A 22,105-nucleotide genomic window follows, 5' to 3' on the forward strand; every position below is an offset into this window, starting at 1 on the left:
ATCAGCTTGGAGGGCAAAGCGATGAACGATCGACAGAGAAATATATGAACTCCGTTAATTGCCCGTACCTTGTCAAAATGGTTTCATAAGACATGAGAGTGTTTCCACATGTCGATCACCAGGGTTGCTCTACGGCGGAGAATTTTGGTAGTAAACAAGCAGTGACCCACTTCGTTCCATGGGGCAATGCATGACTATAAACAAAATATTTAGTCACGCCGTACTCCCTCACCCCGCAAAATCCCCGGATTGCAAATATCCAGGGTGGAAATTCGCTGCTGTCATTCCCGATTATTCGGTTGACAGCACTTCCTTCTCCAGGACTATACCCGATCTCTTGCGGGACGCCGATATACAATGGCCAAATGAGCGCAACAGTCGTCGATCTTAGCGGTTTCTGCATTTGATGTAACAAGATGGCTGAAGTTGTCGAGATGAGATGGGAAGAGTCGTCATATTCGAGGTATAAATGCGTTCAGGTTCTTCGATGTGACCCTTCGAATATGAATAGTAAACACTTCATTTGTCCTCCATGATGAAATTCACTATCATTAATGTTTCAGTGTCTATTCTGGCTGTTGCAAAAGTTGTTATTGCGGCAACTCCAGCAGAGTGGCGTTCGCAATCGATATATTTCCTTCTCACGGACAGGTTTGCAAGAACTGATGGCTCCACAACTGCTCCATGCAACCCTGAAGATCGTGTAAGCTACCTACTCTTCCTTCCAAGGAAACTGACCATGCCCTATCTTGAATGAATATTCACCAGGCTGATATCAACATAGAGATTTTGCGGTGGGACCTGGCAAGGAATCATCAAGAAGGTACCCTTCAGAGCTCTTCCTATCTCAGATTGGGACCTAGCCTAACACGTTTTGGAAGCTTGATTACATCCAGAAAATGGGGTTTACTGCTATATGGATTACTCCTGTGACAAAACAGTTCCCCGAGAGGTCGGGGTATGGAGAGGCGTTCCATGGATATTGGCAACAAGATTTGTAAGTTGCAGGATCTCCATTTACCTGAGAAGTGGTTTTCCATTTGAGACTTTTTTTGTATGCGCCGCTTACGTTGTTTGCCTTCAGGTATGCCGTGGAGCCCCATCTTGGGTCTGCAGAGGATCTCAGGGCATTGAGCGCAGCACTACATGAACGTGGGATGTATCTCATGGTCGACGTAGTCGCGAACCATATGGTATGCAAGAAAATGTAAACCTGATGATTCGTCTGTACCCATCCTCACATCCTATATCAGGGCTACCCTGGCTCCAGCAGCAGTATGGATTATAGTCGATATGTCCCGTTTAATAACTCTATCTATTTTCACCCTTATTGCCCCATCACCGATTACAACAATCAACCTATGGTCGAACATTGTTGGCTTGGAGATGATACTGTGTCACTTCCGGATCTTAATTCCGAAAGGACAGATGTACAGAACATTTTCAACACCTGGATTTCCGCCCTTGTTTCCAACTATTCTAGTGGGTGATATTCCCGAATACCTTCCGTTTCGCCCTCTACTTGTTCTTGCTGCTCAAAATACCCTAGTCTTGGAACTAACAATTACTGCAGTCGACGGTCTTCGAATCGACACTGCGAAGCATGTACGGAAGCCATTCTGGAAGGAGTTCAATCTTGCCGCAGGAGTATATTCCATGGGTGAAGTGTATCACGGTGACCCAGGGTACACCTGTGACTACCAGAAGTATATCGATGGTTTAGTGAATTACCCAATGTACGATCACGGATACATTGCCAATGGGTTTGTCACACGGAGTTTACTAAAGTATATGCAGCTATTACCCTCTCATTGAAGCCTTTAAATCACCAGGCGGCAATATGGCAAACCTATACAATATGATCAATACAGTGAAGGACAATTGTCCAGACTCCACACTGATAGGCACCTTCTCAGAGAATCACGACACTCCAAGGTTCGCAAAGTAGGTAAAGTGCAAATCCATTTATCGTCTGGCTCCCCAAATCTCTAATATTGCACTGTCAAAGTTATACCAACGACATGTCTCTCGCTAAAAGTGTCCTGGTCTTCACGATCCTCGCAGATGGAATTCCCATAGTCTATGCTGGCCAAGAACAGCACTATGCAGGCGGAAATGATCCATACAACCGTGAAGCAACCTGGCTGTCGGGCTATAACACTGAAAGTCCTCTATTCAAGCTCACGGCAAAAGCCAATAGACTCCGGAAGAAAGCGATCGCAGACGATGTCAACTATCTTACATATAAAGTAAGTTCCTAATCATTCGTGCACGATCCGATAACCATTACCCCCCTCCCTTCCCCCAGCCAGCCACACGTTAGCCGTTCCCTCAAGCAGAACTACGCAGTTGACTTCGATGACACAACAAATATAGAACTATCCCATCTACCAAGACCAAAACACCATTGCGATGCGCAAAGGTTTCGATGGCAAACAAATTATCACTGTACTCTCTAACCTTGGCTCTGGCGGGGCTTCTTACACGTTGCAGCTGGGTGGTACCGGCTATCCGGCCGGCATGCAGGTTACTGATGTTTACACATGCACGTCTTCTGTGGTGGGTTCTAATGGGCAGCTACCAGTGCCTATGGGTGCGGGAGAGCCGAGGATCCTGTACCCAAGTGAGAGGCTTGTTGGGAGTGGGATATGCGGTTGAACGAGGTTGGAAGGCGAAGGAAAGTGAAAGGAAGGTTATTTGGAAATGTGTCTAGAAAGGGAGTATGAATAAATGCATATGAATAAAGAGGAAGGGAGCGGGGGAGGGACTTTGTGGAGGAAAAATTCGCGGTATTTAACCTGGAATAGCATGTAATTTTGAAGGTAGATTATATATATATGAAGGAGTCGATAGAAGGGAATATAGCACACAGCCCCACCTCAGAAATGGAAATGCAAAAAGAAAACCCAACCTTGCAACGCTCACGAAAATGCAGAAGGAATAATCCATAATGTAAAATTACTTAATTATTGATTGTTGTTAGCAATGAATTCGAGCTTCTAACGGCTGTCAAAATTTATTTCGGCAGGTTGTCTAACACCTCCAATTAATACTCTGGGCGATTAGTCCATACTAACAACAAATATATGGTAGGCGGGAAGGGAAACGACCGTAATTGTGTTTCAACATATGGATATTTCAATTCGATCTCCTCCTGTTCTCATCGGTTATCGGCCATGGTTGCGTTTTTCTCTTTTGTTTGATAATGTGAGATTGATATCAACTTCTTCGCCCACCCCTTCTTCATTGAACCAGTCATTTTTCTCGTTTCATGCTATTTTCGTAGTCAGGTTTGCTAATTTTGAAAAGAAATAACCGAACATAGAAAGTTTTTTATTTTTGACATTTCTATGAAGTTCAGTGTAGATCAGAGAATCGTGCCAAACCTACAGCGAGTAGTAAAAGGAGTGAGAAGACAATAGTTAGTAAATTTGACCATGAACCATGATATATTGAACATGGGGAGGAGGGTCTAGTAAAGAAGATACAAAGCGTTGGCGGTCGAAATATTCGTATGGGGTAGGGAAGAGGAGTAGACGAACAACATTTAATAAAAGTGTAACAAGAACAGGAGGAAAATAGGTCAAAACGCACCCAAATGTCTGCTTAATGCTCCGCACATAGTATCCTTCCCAGTTTCGCTTGACGACGTCCTCCTGTCCGACTGGAACGCCATCCCACTTCACACGCATGGTGGTGACTCGGTCAACATCATTCTGATCAAATTTAATCTCTTGCATGCTGTAGTGTCCCTCGGGCCATTGCGCAAGCCGCCATTTCTGGGTAATTAAGGTAGGAGACTCCAGCTTTATATACTCGCCATCGACATTGCCGTCAAAAATTGCGAATTTACCGCCAACATTTGCACCGTCAAATCGCCGAGGAGCAGCCCGGGTGAAGGCAGCAATGCGCTGGGGGTCCGTGAAGGTTGTGTAGAGCTCTTCTGCGGTAGTGCGGAATTCGTCTGAAGCGGTGACAGTGACAGTATTAACATTGGAGGAGGCGCGAGTGGTTGTAGTGCTGGGAGTGGAAGTTCTTGGAGTTTGGGCGCTGCTCTGGGGGAGCTGGTTCTTTGGTGTCGCAAAGCCGCTTGAAGGGTTGGAGCCAGGGGCATGTTGAATATCCTTTCCATGCTCGGCGATCAAAGCAGGGGCTAATTTTGCCAATTCCTTGCGAATTTTAGGAACGAGTTTAGAGCGGACAAGGTCTTTCACCGGCTGCTTCGAGGCAGATTCGGAGTAGATGCCAATATCAAACTATTCACATTTTCACGCTTGTTATAAGACAGGGTCTTCACGCTACAGCTGAGATGAACATCAAGGGTCTAACTAGGGAACGTACGACATACTCGTCTTCCTCGGTATCATGCGCAACCTCAGGGATATTGATTGAGCCGCTGACGTCCTCGTCGTCGCTCGTCTTACCTAACAACATCCTATCTCAGCTCAGGTTCCGGCCACATAGTGACAGCAAAACTGTTGGCGAAGAGGCATGCTAACCTTCATATTCTAATTGTAGTTTAATATCAAATAATGTGATAACCTTGCCTTTCCGCTGGCTGACGTCTACATCGCCATCGACGCTGACAACCTTCTTTATCTGAGCAGTCACTCCATCTTCCTCTGCGGAGATGGTAGTAAGTGCTGTTTCCAAATATTCTTTGGTCCACGCAGAGGCATCCTTGTTCACCCAGTGCCAGTTGTTGGGATTGTGAAGCACCATTTTATTTCTAAGGATTTCGGCAGCAAGTCCAAATTTCTTTTATGTCTCTACTAGTGACTTATTTGAGCTGGGGAGGGGATTGTAATAAATATCGATTGGCAATGGTTCTTGTAGCTGTAGAATTCTGATCGACGGAGCGTTAGTTGAAATGAGCTCGATCTAGTCCAAAAAATAAAGCACACAAACAACGAAAAATGCAAGAGGAATTTATCAGAAACAAGGCTATACAAGCCATTGCAAAAGCTAATCCGCAACAAACAGAGTACAAGTCTTTCTAGGACTGGTGCCAGCTATGAAGTCTCATCATAAAAGAAGTAAAAATTTGGAATTTGGAAATTCGAGACAGACTACTCACAGTGGAGATCACACCAATTTTAATCTTTTGAATCCTGTTAAGGAGCAGATCAGCCGAGTGAATAAAGTAAAATAGGAAGAGTGACTGGAGTGAGTCGTTGTGGCCGGAGGTTTGTCGTGAGAATATATGCGGTTGGGCAATTTCTGGAAAGCTCTAGAAACTGAGCTGAGCACAAAAAATGTGAGGAAAAATGGAGATTACATAATATATGTCATGTGATTTTGCGCATCGCGGCGGATACTTGACTCCATGCTGAAGTCTGTTGATTTCATGAGATGGAGTCGTCAGAAAGTAGTCCTAAAATATAGAGCGCAACTATATACAAATTATTCCATGATAGGATCGAACATAAAACGAGGGTTGGGTATCTTGGAGCTCAAGCAGCAGAAGAAATCATGTCTTTTCAAAGCTTAAAAAAAAAAAAAAAAAAAAACAAAAAAACAAAAAAACAAATGGGGGGAAGGATACCACCCACCAAAAAACCCCACTAGAATAAATAAATAAATAAATAATAAAAAAATTATGCGGATCAACATAAATCTCTCTTTTTATGACTCTTCGAACATCGTATCATCCCATCCGCCCTGGTTGACAAGATCTTGCTGCACACGCCTTTTCACTGAGCTCAGCTCCTTCCCAAGAGCCTCAGCCCATTGCTCCTCGACCATTGTGACTTTATCTTTTAGGTCAGCTGTCAACCGCCTCTCTTCTTCCTCGCTCGATTCCGTCATTTCTCGCTGTACGCTCTCTGCTGGTTCACCAGATATTATGCGTTGCACTTCCATAACATTGCAATTCGCCTTCATGAGGCTGCTTTTAACTTCGTGTAAAAGGCAAAGGAGGTTGGTTTGGGATTCAATGAACTGATATGTTGATTTTTCAGCGTGAGAGAGTAGAGAGTATAGATATTGTAGAGGGAACTGGTAGTAGCTTGGACTCTCCTCGTACTCCTTCGAAGGTATCTGGATGGAAAACGATCGAAAGTCGTCGGGAATTTTCTGAAGGACGGTGACTAAAGAGGGCGCAATGTCCCAGAAGGCTGAAAGCTGGGTCTCCACCCCTCGCCCAACGTTTTGTTCAATGACTTCCATGAAGCTTTCGAAGCGCCGCAGTGTTTCCGTTGCGAATGTCAGTTTCCTGTTTTGCTCATCCTGCAAGAAGAAAGAGTCTGTCTCTATAAGTTTCTCTTGGTTTTTGGCTTGTTTATATGGTAAGGTGACGATTGCTCGATATCGGCCATTGCGTTCACTCTCGAGGTTGTACACCTCTCGATGCAGTTGCTCAAGCGCCTCAAACAGCCACTTGAGTTGTGTCAATTTCTCTAGAAGCTCTGGTCGTTCATCGCCTGCTTCCTGTGTTTGATTTGGGGTTCCATCTTGTGTTAAATCGAACAACTTGCTCCGGAGGCTGTCAATGCAGGTGGACGTAATGTCGATCCGATCTGCGAGTATGAGTTGTAAAGGCTGGAATACTACTTGTTCATAAGAGTCGAATTCGGCTTGAATTAGCTCCTTTTCGCATTTCTGTTCCTCGAGAAGATGGACTGCCTCTGCCTCGGCAGCTTCCGCGTAAGACAAAGTCCCTTGCGCTATCCGGGTATTCACGCTTGATCTAAATGCGCGCCGAGATTCCTTCATTTTTATTTGGTGTTCATGCTGAAGTTTTTCTAGTTTTATCTGGTGCGCCTGTTTCGTTTCCTGGACTTCCGTGAGGTCACTGACGGATCTTACCGTACTTCTGTAATACAATAGATCAGGATGGCTGTTATTAACAGCTGGATAATGCCTGGGATATGGGGGTGGAAGAGTAATAAATCTTGAGATATCTAATGCCGGGATCTGGCGATCAATATGAGATGTGACCATTGGCGCTCGAGATGCAGAAGCGTGCCGTTCCAAGCCAACTTTCTCGGGGGGATATTCATTTGGCCCATATGTAGCAGCAAAGCCAAAAGCAGGAGGCGGAATTTGAGATTGATTCACGTCAATTAGTCCAGCAGAAAAATGTTCCTGTTGCATCGCTTCACGCACTTCTCGAGGTACACCCATGTATTTTGCTTCCTGCTTGGACCGCCGGACCTTTTTGCCAGAACCCCCACTTTCCGACCCGGTCTGTGACTCCCACCAACGGCTCGGGGCTCTCCCTCTGGAACTCATTTCATCATCTCTTACACTAATACTGCCTATTGGAGATAGGGATGGTTTGTAATTACTCCACCATCCTGACTCCACACGCATTTGTGGAAGCACAGGTTGAAAGCGAACTGGAGGGTCTATTCGGGTAGTGATACCAGCTGATGGCGGATTGCTTGTATGCACGCCGTTGTGTTGGTTAGAATCTGCTTGAAAAAGTCTCTCTCTAACTGTTTGTACGTCAAACAAACCGGTTTGGATAGCAGTAACATGCCGTTGTTGTCGTATTATAGACTCTGATACAATGAAATCAGCAAAGAGGCCCAAGGCTTCAACCGCGGTGGATGCGGAGGCTTCTTTTTCTATGAAATCACGATGTCGCTGGATGGCATCACGCATGAAGTCGTCATTTGCATATTCAATTGTCCTACCAGACCGTGATGCACGTGAAGAAGATCTAGTTTGACCCAATGGAGTGTGTTCCTGTTCAGTAGAGCTGCTTGTTACTGTCGAGCTACTCCGTTCCTGTATGGCTTGCAACGGTGGGGTTGGCAACGCTCTCGGTGGTAGACTTGGAGTGGTGGCAGTCGCAGAAAAAGTTGGTGATTGGAGGTCACAAGCCGGAGAAAATGGAGGAGTTTGCACATAGTTGCTGGGCTGGGTGAGGTTCTCAAAAGATGGCGTTGGTTGTTGTTTTGGAGTGGACTGAGCAGAACCAGTTGAGCTTAGCATTGGGAACGGAGACTTCACAGTTGATGCAGTAAGTTGACCATCTGACTGGGCAGTTCGTGGCGTTCGCGGTGTGTGCTTCGTTACGGTTCGACGACGGATAAGTCCAGGACCGCCTGGTTTTGAAAGGACAAGGTCGCTAGGCCAAGCAGAGTCCGATGAGTCATGGTTTGTGTCGCGATCGGGACCAGTATTTGCTGTGGCAGCATCATGTTCTTTTCTGGCCTCAATTCTGCGTTCTCTGATGCCTTTTGAGCTAATGGCTCTCATTGCTGGAGCGCTGTCTCTGTGATGTACGGTTGATTGGGGGCGTCTGTTCTGCTGAGTCAAACGAGCAAGCTCATCCTCAGGGGCATAATCTGTTGTGTTTTGAGACATGGAACTAGCACGCTCCCTAGAACCTTCAGACCGCTGGCCAGCAACGACGCTTTCGTCAATCCATCCGATTGGTGTAGGAGGAACTTCTCCAAGGCCGGTCCCCAAGACCGGCGGTGATCTATGTCGACTCGACTGGTTTGACCCATCCTGGGAAGGGCCTCTTGACGACTCCCTCGATTGGTTCCAAGCACCGTTAGGTGGTGGTCCAGGGGGTGGAGGTGGAAGTGGCATCCCTGGCTCCCAACGTCCGTGCTGTCGATTAAGCCACGCATGCGCCGCACTTCCATTTCTATTTTGACCAATATCCCCTGTAGAAGCCGCTCTGATCGATGCTGGAGGCCGTAGAGCTACATTTCCAGAGCCATTGTCATGTGACAATCTCGACGATGAGGATACCAAGCTAGAAATGCCACCGTCCGCATTGTACGGGGGATTGCTCTGGCCGCTTTGGCCTGGATACTGTGATAAATGGCCACCCGCATTAGGGGCGCCTGGTTGCAGATTGTCGCTCAGAACTACGTCGGTACTATGAATCATCGATACGGGCCTGGGGCGAGATGCAGGATAGCGATATCCAGCAGGGACTGACTCCCGAGTTCTCGCAGGGCCTGGAGAATTATACTGGGATGCAACTGCTAATGGAGAAGCACCAGCACCTACGCTTAGTCTAGGGGAAGCCTCAACATGTGTATCTTCAGGCTTTGGGTGTCTCGGAGAGTAGGGGGGAGGAGGTATAGATGTGGCATCTGCATTCGCACTTTTTATCAGTCTCTCGCTTGGAATAATGACATTTATCATCTCGAATAGTAATCCATTGCACCAGTTGAAAGCGGAGGAAGGAATTCGAGGTGGGAATAAAGGTGAGAATACCATTCGGAGAGGTAAACGCGCTCATGCCAGCAGCGGGAGACCCGTTTGCTGCTATAGGGCCCCATTCCTGGGGGTTGTAAGCCGCGCTGTACGAGACATGCCTGGAGGACATCGGGGTGGTCATTGCACTCATGTCCCCCGAAGAAGAAGTGAACGCCGATCTCATAGGAGAAAACGGACTGGGAAATGAATTCATTGAGCTCGGAGTCGGTGCGTAACTCGGACTGGCAGGAAACCCAGAACCCTGGAACTGGACACCGCTCAGGGGTGTCGTGAGAGATGGGGCCTGTGCAACATTCTCCCGACAGCGGGGGAAGACCTGCGCGCCAGTGAGGGGCGGAGCGGAAGGTGGGACAATCAGTCGAGGAGGATTCCGATGCGACTCTGACCCTCCCGTCCTGGAGTCTGACCAGCTGGTAAGAGAGAATCCACGATCAGTCTACGCACTTCACAACGGGAGAGAGGGAGACAAACCACCAGAGACAAATGTCTTAAGACGGTATAAATGGAATGAGGAGGGGACATGCACACCTATTCATATCCGCGAGTACAGCCAAAGGCAGCCCCGGCCAGGGTTCGCAGCCAGCCAAAGCATCAGACCAGGCATAGAAAAAAGCTAATAATAACAATAATATTACGGAAACCAAACCGTCGCGAAATTAGATAGTTTCAAGCCCGAGAAGCACGGTGTTGACAGTCGTAGCCAGACCATCCATTGGTGTTGAGGGTAGAAAATCGCACGGGGCCATTCAAACCAGCGAGATCACCAAATTTGTTGAGAGTCAGTCACTCCGTGGGCTATTTTTATTATCTGCAGCCAACTCCACGCTAGAGCAGCCAAATTTAACAAACGCCTCTGAGTGGACAATTCTCAGTCTCTGGAATCCGAATTTAGAAATCCCAGGCCGTCTGGGCGACCGAGAGGCCAAGAGCTCAAAGAGGGTCAGATTTCCTCTCGCAGGTCCCGCTTTTGAAGGCTTGACAAGGGAAATCCTGCTTCCGCCAATGATGGTCAGTCGAAAACAGCCTGATGTCACCAGGCAGAGAAATGATTGGGCGATCTCGACCTCTTGGTGTAAGTTGGAACTCCTCTGTTGTGTTGCGTGTTGCTGATTCGACCCTTCACAAGGTGGGTTGAAGGTGAAGACAGATCCTTGCCTAGTCTCAGAAGTCGGTCCAACGCCATTCCAACATCATTCCAGCCACCAAAAACTGGGCGCTTATGGAAGATGTTGATTTGCTGGCCATGGGGACCATGCAGGCCGTGATGCAGAGGACAGCCCTCCAGAAATAGAAGCACTTCAACATCCGTGGATTTCATCGCCAGTTGGCTCGAACTACTCCGTACAGAGAAGCGATTCAAATGTTTGGCTGCCAGGGCCTGGTTCGGGATCAACAAGATCCCTTGCACAACTGCTCCACTGCTCCACGACTCCATGAGTGAGCTCGGAGGTGGGGGGAGTTGGTTTTGGCCGAAGTCAGGATTGAGGTTCATGAGAATGTTAGGCTGCCATAGCTTCATGTTTCTGCCTGCATTCAATCCCCTTTTTGAACATTTAGAATCAGTGTTGCTCAATTGCGAAGAATGATTGCTTTTGAGAGAATGATGATCACTTTTTCCCCATTCGGGTAGGGAAAGGACTGGCCAATACACACCACTCCCTCGTGCAATCGCATTGACCCTGAACCCCCAGCACCCCCCATGAAGCAAACTCATTGTCCAACAACCCTTTCGTCAACTGTCCGGCGACCTTTACTGATCCAAAACTCGAGTTCGCAGGCATCTTCACACCCCCAAGGAACGCGCAAAGGCCGAACCCATAAATAACTAGTGGTTATATGAAGGTGGATTTGCCTGTGTTCGAACACGTGTTCCTATGGTGTTCAGCCAAGGCCCCCAAATAACCCATACATGTTCCATACAGTGAGCTACCTTCTTTGATCATATAAAAGAGGTAACTTTTCTGTAATATTACATACAATGACTGTATCAGCCCCTCTCTGAATGTGTATTTAATAATTATCATCCCACTACTGTATTCTTCTCCCCCTGCTCTTGTATTGATTTCTATTCTTAACTATTTTTGTTCTTACTTATCTACTTTGAAACTCTTGCATCTTTATACAAGTGAGAAAGACTGATAATGATCTCTGCTGCTGATACTGCTGTTGAAGCAGCTGCTGTATGAAAACAGCTACAGTATAATCTTATTGTAGAGATGACAGTACAGAGAGAGAATACACTGAGAATCAGCAGACAAAGCAGATCAAAGAATATACAGATAGCATACATAGAGAAGCAGAATGAATAAATGGTAATATATAGATTTATTTTATTTCTATTTCTTCTTTATTTCTATATATGAAGAGAGATGAAATTTGATAGACTAACTTCTCACTGCTGCTCAATCTTCACTATCTGTATAATAGAAATAATGTAATGAAAAGAAGTTTTCAGATGATCAGATTGTCTCTGAGCAGAAGACAATCTAATTCTTTAGTAAGAGAGTTCTCAATCATCTACTTAGAGAAAATCATCTCAAAAGAAAGTGTATGAATGCTGAGAAAGAAAAGATTATACAGATAATAGAAGAGAATCTGATCAAACAGTATTGAGCAGTTCTTGTTGATCTGTATCATACACAGCAGAGCAGATAGAAGAACTCTCATTCTCACTCAGTTGATCAGGTTTTGAATAGCATGTTAAAGACTCACAGATCTATAGAGTATGTATGAAGACATACAGAGTTTGTGAATAGAGATGCAGACACTCTGATGAACAGCTATACTGAGCTGAATATAATGAACTTTGTATATCAGTGCTGAAAGAGATGATAGAGAGATGAAAAATATACAGTTGAGTCTCTTCTCTGTACAGCAGCTGACTTTCTTATAAATTATCATATACTGCTGAGAGAGCAGTTTAGATAAGAGATGCAGTTGACTGATCTGTTTACAATTGAGCTGTTAAATGAGAGATCAACACTCTGCTGATCTCTTATTCAGATTATAAATAATAACAAGATAAATCAGAACAACAGACTTGAATATTCAACTGTCATACAGTATAAAAATTATATTCTTTGTTTAATATCACAGATTGTATTCTATCTATTCTATAGATGAAATATTGTACAGAAGTCTCTGTCTCAGTTCCACTACTGTCAGCTCTGATACAATATTCACTTATTTAAGAGTGAGGATCTGTATAAGCAGATCTTCTACAGAACTCATCTTAAGTGAACAAACAAGCTCTTTATATATATAGATATATTAGAAATGACAAAGAAGACTCACACTGAATAATTCACAGATGCACAGAAGGCAGAGCTTAATGAGATGAATAAGAACAGCATTCACAGAGCTGAGTGATGAAATAATGACTCTTTGATCAGCTGCTATCTCAGTCAGATCAATCAGAAGTTCATACAGAGGATTGCAGAGTTCAATTCTAGCTTATTAAATAATTATCATCTTTCATAAGCTACAGTCATCTCATCAGAGCTGTTGAAGAAATCCCTCTGACTATAAGTGGATGAATGATTTATCTGATTTCATTCTGAGAATAGATTCTCTCATATCACTTCTTCTGAGATCTCTGATGTGAGTCTGAAACTGTTTGATAGTGAAAGTTTATTTGACTTAGATGATCTTGCAGCTCAGAGGTTTTTACAGCTGTTAGATTATCTTCATACAGTGATACTACAGAACTCTGCTCTTCTTCAGAGGGAATTTTCAACTCATTCACTGTGAATCAACTCAGTATTTCAGTATGTAAAATATGAGTAGTTTGTAGATGCTGTACAGACTGCAGAGTCAGTTCTCATTTCTTTACAGAAAATAATGCTTCAACAGTCAGTGCCACAGATTTCTAAGAGTCTGAGTATTATATAGAGACAGATCAATATAGTGATGGATCAGATAAAGATCAGAGATGTACAAATGAAGAAGAAGATTGATAGAATTCAGTGTGGAATTGATACAATAACAACTGAATTCTGAATTTTTCAGTCTATCTCTGTTTCTGTCTGTGTACAGAAAGATACTGTTAAGATTCTCTTCATCTCTGTATCTGTATCTTCATTCTTCTCTTTATCAACTGCTGCTGCTGCTGTCACCACTTCTGCTACAGCATTGTCAATTGAGAATGATATTTGAATATATCAACTCTTCTGTATGATTCAATCAGTCAATGATCTCTGAAAGAAATGAGAACAGAGGTTGAATAAACAGCTCTCTGTGCAGTATCTGAAGTTATTGTATAAGTCTAGCTGAAGAAAGAAGAATAGTGAGTATATGTTCTTTTTCTGATGAAAGATGATCATTGATGAGATACTCAGCTGTTATCATACAATGAAATCAAGATCTGTTCTAGAGATTGTAGAGAAGCTTGAGTTGATGTGTGTACAATTAAGAATGAGTCTGAACAAGCTCTCTGTCTTTTTCAGAAGAGCAAGAAGATAATCTGTGTATATTAACTATACTATATTGTATATCTTTTAATCTTGAGTATTTATTTATTTATATATGCAGGCTGCCTCAGCAGAATTCACAAGAGTGAGTATTCTCTCTTTCTTTCTTTTCTCTTTCATACACAAAGCATTCTCACTTTCCTCTTTCATTCACAATGACAATAATAACAAGTTGGTTATAAAATCCTCTCTTTCTCTATCTTCTCTCTCAACTTCTTTTCTTTTCCTCTCTTCAGCTTCTTTATTATTATTCACTGATATATATAATTTCTTTTGCATCAGAATTCATTATTCTCTTGTTGAAATTCATTAAGATCACTCATTCACTGTTCACTCTGTCTTTTTCTCACTCTGTATACTGCATGAAATATCTATTTCATTATATCAAAGAAGAAGAATACTGACAGAGACTTACATATATAGTCAGAGAAGATTTTTGATTTTTTTTTTTCATAAAAAAGAAGATCAGCTCTCTTCTGCTCTTCAATAGTGTCCTCTCTTCTTCTTCTCTCTGTGAACAATATGAGTATTTCTCTGCTTCTCTATCATACAGTATAGAAAGCTGATTATAATATAAGAGCTTTTATTTCATACAATTCTGTCACTGCTCAGTGAAATCTGACTCAGACTGAGTTAATTGATTTATATCATTCAACTGCTGAATATTAAGATAAATAACAGAAATGATCAGAGTATGATATAATATATATCAGCAATCTTCAGCTGAGTATATTTTATCATAGTTCTCAATTCTATACTCTACTTACTGTCTCTGACTTTGATATATTATACATCTGTATATATATCAGAGCTGATCAAGTATTGTCTCATTATTTATTGTACATCAATGCCATTCTGATTCAATTTTATGATAGAACTTTTGTCACAGACTGTACACAGTGTTGTACATTCTCTGAGTTTAAACTGTTCTCATTGTGTTATCATGCATACAGTCATTTTGAAGAAGTATGTGTCAACTGCAAATAATATAATCATGCAGTATACTGCTTCCTCTACAGCTCTGCAGATCAGTCTGATATGTATAATAATTTTTATAATAGACAGTCATCACAGCTATAAGTGTCAGCAGTAGATGATGTGAATCATAATACTCAGTCTAATACACAGAATAATTCTATTCTCATTGAATAGAGTATATATAAAGCTTTCATTTTTCTGTTCTGTTCTATTCTATTCTCTCTCTTTGATCTCTATTTCTTCATTATTATTATAGATGTATATATATTATTATTATAGAGTTAGATCTAGTTATATAGACTGTGTATGATACTCAGACAGTTGATTTGTACTTCTACACAGTATCTGAGATCAGTAGCTCTTTAGTAGAGATGAAGTCAAGCAGATCATTTAGCTAGTGGTTATATAACTTTCTGTATGCAAAGTCACATGTATCTGAATTTAATAGTATTTCTCTTACTAAATACAAGTATCCTGTATATATAAACATGAAATTGAACACACATCAGCAATAACCAGATTATATACAGTGATGTTGATGGCTGAGTGACTGCGCCTCCACATATAACCTGGTTATTGTGAGGGTTGGGTTCAAACACACTGTAACCCGACCCACCTATAACTTGCATATTATTTTCAATCTAATACTTGCCTATATCCTCACAGAGCTTAAATGGTCCAATGAGAGTAGGATGCATGATCATGGAATTTTTGGCCTTCAGAACGGCGCTGAATCCCTGCGGCGTTCACAAGGACATTGACACTAGTGCTTGCTGCGTTCAGCAGTGACCGCTTCAATGATGACAACTACAGCGGGTTGATTGCCCAGGCTGCGCTGGTAGCTGGATAGCATTTCCGGCCTGTTTTCTCAATGGCTTCCGTTGCGATTTGCTTGTCAATTGCATCGGCTTCAAACCATGCATTCCAAACCGCACAGGCTTCGGCCTACTCTGATCAGGATAAGGCTAGCTCCGGCTTCTGCCAGTGTAATCACCTCAGCCTGGCCAATTCCTTTGTGGGCTCCTGTCACAGTAGCTCCCTGTTAGATTGAAAAGAGAATCAGCCATCGTTTAGAACATTGGTGTGTCTTGCTTGAAAGCCGAACTATCTTATGGTCAGCAGGGGCTGCTCTTCGCCAGTCTCAAAATAATAGGCTTCGTCCCAACTCTATCAAAACGGGAGACCAAAAAAAAAAAAAAAAAAAAGGCTGCGTACATATATTAGTTTGACATATGTATTTCGACGAACTGGTTGCCATTCAGCGCAAGGTAAGGACCCGGTGACAGTATCTGGACATTTTTTTTCATCAGCTGTTACGGGGTGTCAAGTAAAAACCAATATTCGACAATTTACAACACGTGGATTGCCGGGATAATATTGTAGATGGTCGCCTTCCTGAAACTGTGTTTGGCGATCCCACAGCGCGGTGTAGAGTACGTGAGGAATCGGGGCTCCCCACAAGCCATATTCGACTACGACGAGCGCTTATCTGAAGGGGGAACTTGTGATTTGAGGATGTATAGCCGGTAATATTTATACTTCACTATCTGTTCTGTCTATGCTTTATAAAGCTCCTGCCAGTGAGTTGGTTTAGTCTCAGCGCCTGAGCAGCAAATGACATCATTTATTTTTAAGTCTTAGAATTTCTGAAAGCTTTTAGTACGCACAAGGAATTTGTTCCATGGGATATAATTTATTCCGCGCGAATTTCAAGGATATTAACTTTCAAGTACCTAACGCACACCGAAAGTACAAGGTGGAAGTCTACGAGATTACCCGTCTAGTATGATAGCTGGCTATCGTTTTGGAGTATGCTGAAAGCCCACCCTGCTATCTGCGCCAAAGGTGGTTACAGAGGACCTTACATCGCTTAGGCCCCTGATTTCAAGGCAGATCTATCTACTCTGTAGGAATCTCTTCAATGCTCCATGAATTCACGAACATTCCATTGCCAGGTAAAAACAAGCTCTCCGCATCTTCTGTCCGGGGGCCAATTGGCCTGATCACTTTCATGGCATGCGCGTCGAGTAAAAATCGCTGGTTCCAATTAGAACCCTCGCTTTCGCCTCTGACGTTGATGATTACCGAGTTATCATCGCAATAACCACCTGGATACGTTTCGATATATGTAGCGTCCTGCCCGAATTCGTCTACCTCAATTGTGCCTAGAGTTTGGCCGCTGGGGAGGGAGTGGAGAATAGCACGGTTTTGCATCTCATCGACGCTCACGCATCGTGTTCCATCAAGAGAGGTGTCAAGTAGGCGGTAGCCTACGCACCAATCACAGCGGGTTAGCTGGACAGAACCAGCTTCGTCGAGATAGAACATGAAGAGCGGTGATCCATCTTGCCCCTCTCCAACGTCCAGAAGCGTAAATTGATTATTGGGATGGGCAAGAAATCGTGCACAATGTCCTGTGCTTCCCAAATCCACCTGAGAGATAATAGAACCTGTAGCCGCATTGATCGCAAGAAGTTTGTCGGTGCAATCTCCCCCCAGATTCCGCAGTCTGGTCGGTAAAGCCATACAACCCTGCTGTCAAAGGAGAATTCCGGTTGTGTTATGTAACACATGTATCCTTTAGTTCGATCGGTAAACTGATAACTCCACAGCACCTCGCCTCGTCGATTGATACATCGAAGGGTAGTGGGAGTACTGTACGCTGCAATCATCCGGTCATAGCTTATCGCAGAGGATTCCACGCGGTCTGAGACAGGGAAATTAATATCAGGGTTTCCAAGCACGCCAGGCGATCTGCTCGTAAACGTGTAGACCGCGATTTCGCAGGGTTTCGAGGTGATCATATCACGTAACATTGTTGCCAGTTCGTTGAAGACGTGGGCGAATATGATACCTCAAGAGATTTTTGGTGGTGATGGCTCGTGCCTTTGCGCCACCAAGACCGCTTAGCACCCCCCTCACCACAAGGTCTCTCTGTCGAGTGCATCCTATAATAAGCAAATGATGGAGAGAAAAAAATCATATCTTCAACACAACATAAGATTTCGTTCCCCGTAATCTATACATTTTAATTAGTGAAATTAATAACTTAATTGAATTTTTCAAAATGTTATATTCTCTGGATTGAATTATATACTTATATACTCAATATATTGGTATCTGAGGTTTTGAAGATATTCATATTTTGAGAATTTGCATTCTCAGGTACATCTTGTATCAGATCATTATTTCAAAGATACCTAAATTTGAAAAGTTTCAAGTTGGTGATATCGAAAGGAGATCTCTCTCAGAGCCCTCCAAATACATTTCCCATGCTCACATGTCACAACCGGGAACGTAGTATTGCTGTTGATCATAATCGTAATCATCTATGCGCTTGCATCGACACAGAGAGCTGTTGCAATAACCTCATGGTTCGCGTTTGAAACGAGAAGCCTGCAAGGGACTCCAACAGTTTCGTTAGCTGCCAACGAATGCGAGTAGGGGAAGACAGCGATGGCTAATTCATCCTGTCGCAAGTAGACCCATTACTCGGTAGCTGGGCTCTGTCTCGCTTCTCCAACTGTGCTATGGGGCCGATCAGATCCTGTCCGAAGCTGTCACTGGCTCTTCAACGGGCATTGGTAGGCGCATGTCATCTTGCTGACGTTGCTCTATAACTCTGACTTGTGCAGCGATGTTAATCTACCTAGCATACCCAGCTGTGCCCGATGTGTCAGTAACCACCGCGTCCTTTTCGACAACTATGGCGGGGCGTCGCTAGGTGTTAACTTTTAAGCGACGATCGGGAGACGACCCTCATGGACCTGTGGTAAGTTACTCATCATGCCTCCGCCCTACCAACACCAGGATGGAGAGTCGCTTGGCAGGTTCAGTAGGGTGAATCGAGTTGTGCGATGTAAGTTGCACTTACTACTGCGTACATGTGGAGTTCAATGCTCACTTAATTATCCAAACCAGGTTGGGTTTGCTCATGTCTGGGCGGTCTTGGTAAGTTGCAAGGTCACTGGTGCAAAAGAGCTCGTTCACTGCTACAGATCGGTAGCTCCATGCTGGTAGTGGACGGGAATCCGGTGTTGGAGTGATGAATCTGGAGAGAAAATGGAAAGAACCTAAACAGACGTTCTGTTCTCTAGTAATTATATCCTCAACTACCGGTATACACAAACAAAGTGTAAAGAACGATTCATTTATAATGTCACGTCAAGGAGAGTACAGGGCAGAAAGGTAAGAAATAAATTTGAAGTACGGAATGACCTCCCAAAAATAAAGAATTATTACAGCCATCTGCACTTTAAACGGTCCAGACAGATAAATCGCCTAATCCACCGGCTCCTCTTCCAAGAGCGTCTTGAAACTAAATGCGAGGAAGGGAATTCCATCACCGATGAAATGCTTACTCATGGCCTCGACCCAGTGCAACCTGAGGGAATGCAGCATTGCGCTAGTGCCCTCCATAACGCAAAGAATGGCAAAAGTCAAAGTGAACCACATGTAGAAGGTGGCAATGATCATGATGACTCTAGCGACGTTTGATTCCATGGAGAAAGCACCACCAATCGTCATAGTCCATAATACCACTGAAAGTTGCTGGTGGGCAAGGGACAGGGCCCACAATCGGAGATATGATGCAGTGTGTGAAACGCAGTTTAAGCAAAACTCTACAGGAAAAGAAGGTTAATAAGCCGAAGAAAACTCTTGTGGTGACTGATTCCGACAACGCAATAAAAGAGAAGGTTTTACTAACCGATAGTATGAATGATTTGATGGATCATCGCCTCAGAGAATTCAAATTCCTCATGTTCCTCCTCGCTTATGTCTTGGGTGATCATGGCAATACCATCCGCATCATTGCCTAGGCTGGTTCGCCCGTCACCTAAAATATGACTGTCTCCATTATCCTCGCCATCCAAAGCACTCACACGGGCAGTTTCTCCCAGGCCTCGATATCCAAGCGCGCGGGTACGATTATGTTCCCATCGAAGGTAGAACGGCTTCAGAAACAAAAGGATTGGAATCTGAATAACGGCAACAAGGAGGAGAATGACTTGCACGACTCCTTGCCCCGGATATAATTTTTCCTCAACAGTGCCGGGTTTGAGGAACATGAAAATGAGTAGGTTTAGTAGGCCTGGGGGGGTTTGTCCACGAGCATTCCAGTCCACGCACCATTTGTATATAATGGTGAAAGTGAGGTATCCAAAAATAGACTGGAAGAAAATCATTCCAGGGACGAAGTTACCCCAAATTTCGATGGGTCTCTTGAAATGTCGGCCATTGATGTAAGATAAACACAAAGAGTATGTCATATGGGCCCAACCGAGAAGGACGCTCAACTTCATTTTGAAGCTGTTGGCGAAGAGTAGATCATTCTCGGTTCCATGCCACGCCGAGTCAAGACCGAAGGGATATCTATAACTAGATTTAAGCTCAGCGGTAAGGGCGTCGCCTTTGTTAAAATGTTCCGGCCACTTCCATGCGCTTGTAAAGACTTCCATAGATCTGGAAAAGATATCATTGTATATCAAACCGGTGTACATCGAGAAGATGCCCATCATAAGCATGATGTATCGGCCATAAAAAGCCATAGCAGTGATCTCGTCCACCTTGGTTTTCAGCAACTTCCTTTCGAACAAAATCATGCCTGTGGCAACCATGGTCATAAGCATCCCATGGCCGAAATCGCCAAACATAACCGCAAAGAGGAAAGGGAACGTGATTATCGTCGGAAGGCCGGGGTTCACCTCTCCATATTTAGCCGTCCCGTAGGCGTTGATGATGACCTGGAAACCTTCAGTGAATCGGTTTGTTTTGATATAGGTAGGAGGAGTTTTATTGGTTCTAATCTGGTTGACAATCGTTGGCACCGATAATCCAGCACGATCATTCACGTCCTGCAGTGTTGCCTTGATAAGTGGGAGAGAATTAGTAGGGCACCAAGCTTCGGCAATAAGCGTCTTCCTGGCTTGATCGTAAGAAAATTTGTTGAGTGTGTGATAAGTTGCCTTCTCCTTCTTGACGATGATCATCCAAGCAGCAAGGGAACGTGCGATCTGAGTTAATTCAGCATCCAAGGTGCTTTTCGTATTGCGCAGAAAACTGCCCACATCGCCTACTCGGGTATTAACCTCGTGGATCTGGTCTCGCCGGAGTTCGCTGTTTTCGTCCACGCTGTACAAGTTGGCTCCAAGGGACTCGGAAATTTTCCTGATCTTTGCAATGATTTCCTTTCCGTGGGCGAATATCACAAAGACATTCTTGTGAATTTTTTCATTATTGGACGGATCAATAATCGCCTCTGGGATTTCCGATTGGTTCATGTATAGATTTCCACGTAGAGTTCGCCACAAAATTCGCTCCAATGCTGCAATCCGATCTCTCGGGATAACACCCGCGACAAAGCCAATATTCATGACTGAGAATGCTTGTTGAGTCTCTGTATCACCGTTCTGGCCTCTCGCGGGTTGCTGTTCAACGTCTCGCAGAAGAGGAGCCTCATCATTCTCAAATGATTGACGGATCTCTTCTGTGTGGCCGTGAGCCTAGTTTTCGGGTCAATCACCAGTCACCTGGGAGTAGATAATATGTACCAAGTTGGGAAGTTAACGAACCCGATCGAAAAATCCACCGGCCTCTCTCAAGACCCATCGCCATTCAACTAGTTCAATTTCTCGTTTCTGCAAGGCTTCATAGTTCTCATTCAGAGAAGTGACTCTTTGTTCAAGACTCTCACTTCGATCAGCCAGTTCGTCAATTTCGGATGCCATTGGGGCTGCTAAAGTGTTGGAAAATTCGGAGGACGATCTCAACGGAATTCCTGCTTTCTCCAGCTGCGAGTGGAAGTATCCTAAAACAATCCCATCAAAATTCAGCACCGCAGATCTCACTTTCAGCATCTTCCGGGTATGATACGTACGCAGTTGCCTGTCGACATTATCAAGTCTCCGGATCTCGTTGGTAAATGTCCGCTGGAAGGCAGTAGTATCAGGGTTTAACTAAACAAAGTATTCCAGGGTCAGTTGCACCTTCGGCGTCGAGCTCCGGGTATTCGGGATCAACCCACATCACGGAACTGAACCTGCCCAATTTCTCCCAAAGCACTGACAACCTCCCGGCCGATTTCGTTTGCGATATATAGCTGGGTCAGGCTCATGTCCGCTGAGCGGAAGAGCGTATCTTGCGGAACCCCCATGGTGGTTGCCTGAAGTCGGCTATCTCACCAATACAGAAAGAACGCATCCAAGACAAAGAAACAAGCAGTGTAAAAATATCACGTAGAAGGAAAAAAAAAAAGATGAAAAATGACGGGCAGATGTGAGTTGATGTTGAGGAAGATTAGGACCAACCTGTAGTTGACGATGGAGGTTGGAGTTGCAAGGTTGCCCAGAACCTTGGAAGCGCTAAGAGATTGTGGCTTATAGTCACGTGATAATAGTCGCTGCCAAGGGAAACAAAAGGCGACGGAGCCTTGAGAAGGTCTCGTTATGCCGTATATAGTCTTTATTATA

At 44.1% G+C, this 22,105-nt stretch overlaps 7 protein-coding genes across 7 annotated transcripts; 1 reads left to right on the plus strand and 6 right to left on the minus strand.

The window, feature by feature from the left end:
• Positions 1-416: 416 nt before the first annotated feature.
• HCBG_03431 (taka-amylase A) lies at positions 417-2,658 on the plus strand (the record flags this gene model as incomplete). The annotated part of the gene is made up of 9 exons (XM_045430480.1): positions 417-510; positions 564-703; positions 785-823; positions 882-997; positions 1,085-1,193; positions 1,429-1,763; positions 1,798-1,944; positions 2,009-2,249; positions 2,377-2,658. The coding sequence occupies 9 exons, from the start codon at positions 417-419 to the stop codon at positions 2,656-2,658; spliced, it is 1,503 nt and encodes a 500-aa protein (XP_045288623.1).
• Positions 2,659-2,792: 134 nt separating this feature from the next.
• HCBG_03432 (Aha1 domain family) lies at positions 2,793-5,184 on the minus strand (the record flags this gene model as incomplete). Its single annotated transcript, XM_045430481.1, has 5 exons — positions 2,793-3,386; positions 3,595-4,256; positions 4,342-4,424; positions 4,500-4,846; positions 5,078-5,184. 4 exons carry the CDS (start codon positions 4,720-4,722, stop codon positions 3,368-3,370), a joined length of 987 nt encoding a protein of 328 aa, XP_045288624.1.
• A 441-nt stretch (positions 5,185-5,625) lies between these two features.
• HCBG_03433 (uncharacterized protein) lies at positions 5,626-9,298 on the minus strand (the record flags this gene model as incomplete). Its single annotated transcript, XM_045430482.1, has 2 exons — positions 5,626-9,062; positions 9,187-9,298. The coding sequence occupies 2 exons, from the start codon at positions 9,296-9,298 to the stop codon at positions 5,626-5,628; spliced, it is 3,549 nt and encodes a 1,182-aa protein (XP_045288625.1).
• A 921-nt stretch (positions 9,299-10,219) lies between these two features.
• On the minus strand, positions 10,220-10,708 carry HCBG_03434 (uncharacterized protein; the record flags this gene model as incomplete). The annotated part of the gene is made up of 1 exon (XM_045430483.1): positions 10,220-10,708. The coding sequence occupies one exon, from the start codon at positions 10,706-10,708 to the stop codon at positions 10,220-10,222; it is 489 nt and encodes a 162-aa protein (XP_045288626.1).
• Positions 10,709-15,305: 4,597 nt separating this feature from the next.
• HCBG_03435 (uncharacterized protein) lies at positions 15,306-16,102 on the minus strand (the record flags this gene model as incomplete). The annotated part of the gene is made up of 4 exons (XM_045430484.1): positions 15,306-15,443; positions 15,586-15,675; positions 15,852-15,925; positions 16,039-16,102. 4 exons carry the CDS (start codon positions 16,100-16,102, stop codon positions 15,306-15,308), a joined length of 366 nt encoding a protein of 121 aa, XP_045288627.1.
• Positions 16,103-16,535: 433 nt separating this feature from the next.
• Positions 16,536-17,452, minus strand: HCBG_03436 (uncharacterized protein; the record flags this gene model as incomplete). The annotated part of the gene is made up of 2 exons (XM_045430485.1): positions 16,536-16,906; positions 16,963-17,452. 2 exons carry the CDS (start codon positions 17,450-17,452, stop codon positions 16,536-16,538), a joined length of 861 nt encoding a protein of 286 aa, XP_045288628.1.
• A 1,248-nt stretch (positions 17,453-18,700) lies between these two features.
• HCBG_03437 (vacuolar ATP synthase subunit) lies at positions 18,701-21,937 on the minus strand (the record flags this gene model as incomplete). Its single annotated transcript, XM_045430486.1, has 5 exons — positions 18,701-19,258; positions 19,345-21,139; positions 21,209-21,444; positions 21,514-21,592; positions 21,661-21,937. 5 exons carry the CDS (start codon positions 21,787-21,789, stop codon positions 18,918-18,920), a joined length of 2,580 nt encoding a protein of 859 aa, XP_045288629.1.
• Between the last annotated feature and the right edge of the window lie 168 nt (positions 21,938-22,105).

The sequence above is a fragment of the Histoplasma capsulatum genome (assembly GCF_000150115.1).
Source record: "Histoplasma capsulatum G186AR genomic scaffold supercont2.4, whole genome shotgun sequence".
NCBI lineage: Eukaryota > Fungi > Ascomycota > Eurotiomycetes > Onygenales > Ajellomycetaceae > Histoplasma > Histoplasma capsulatum.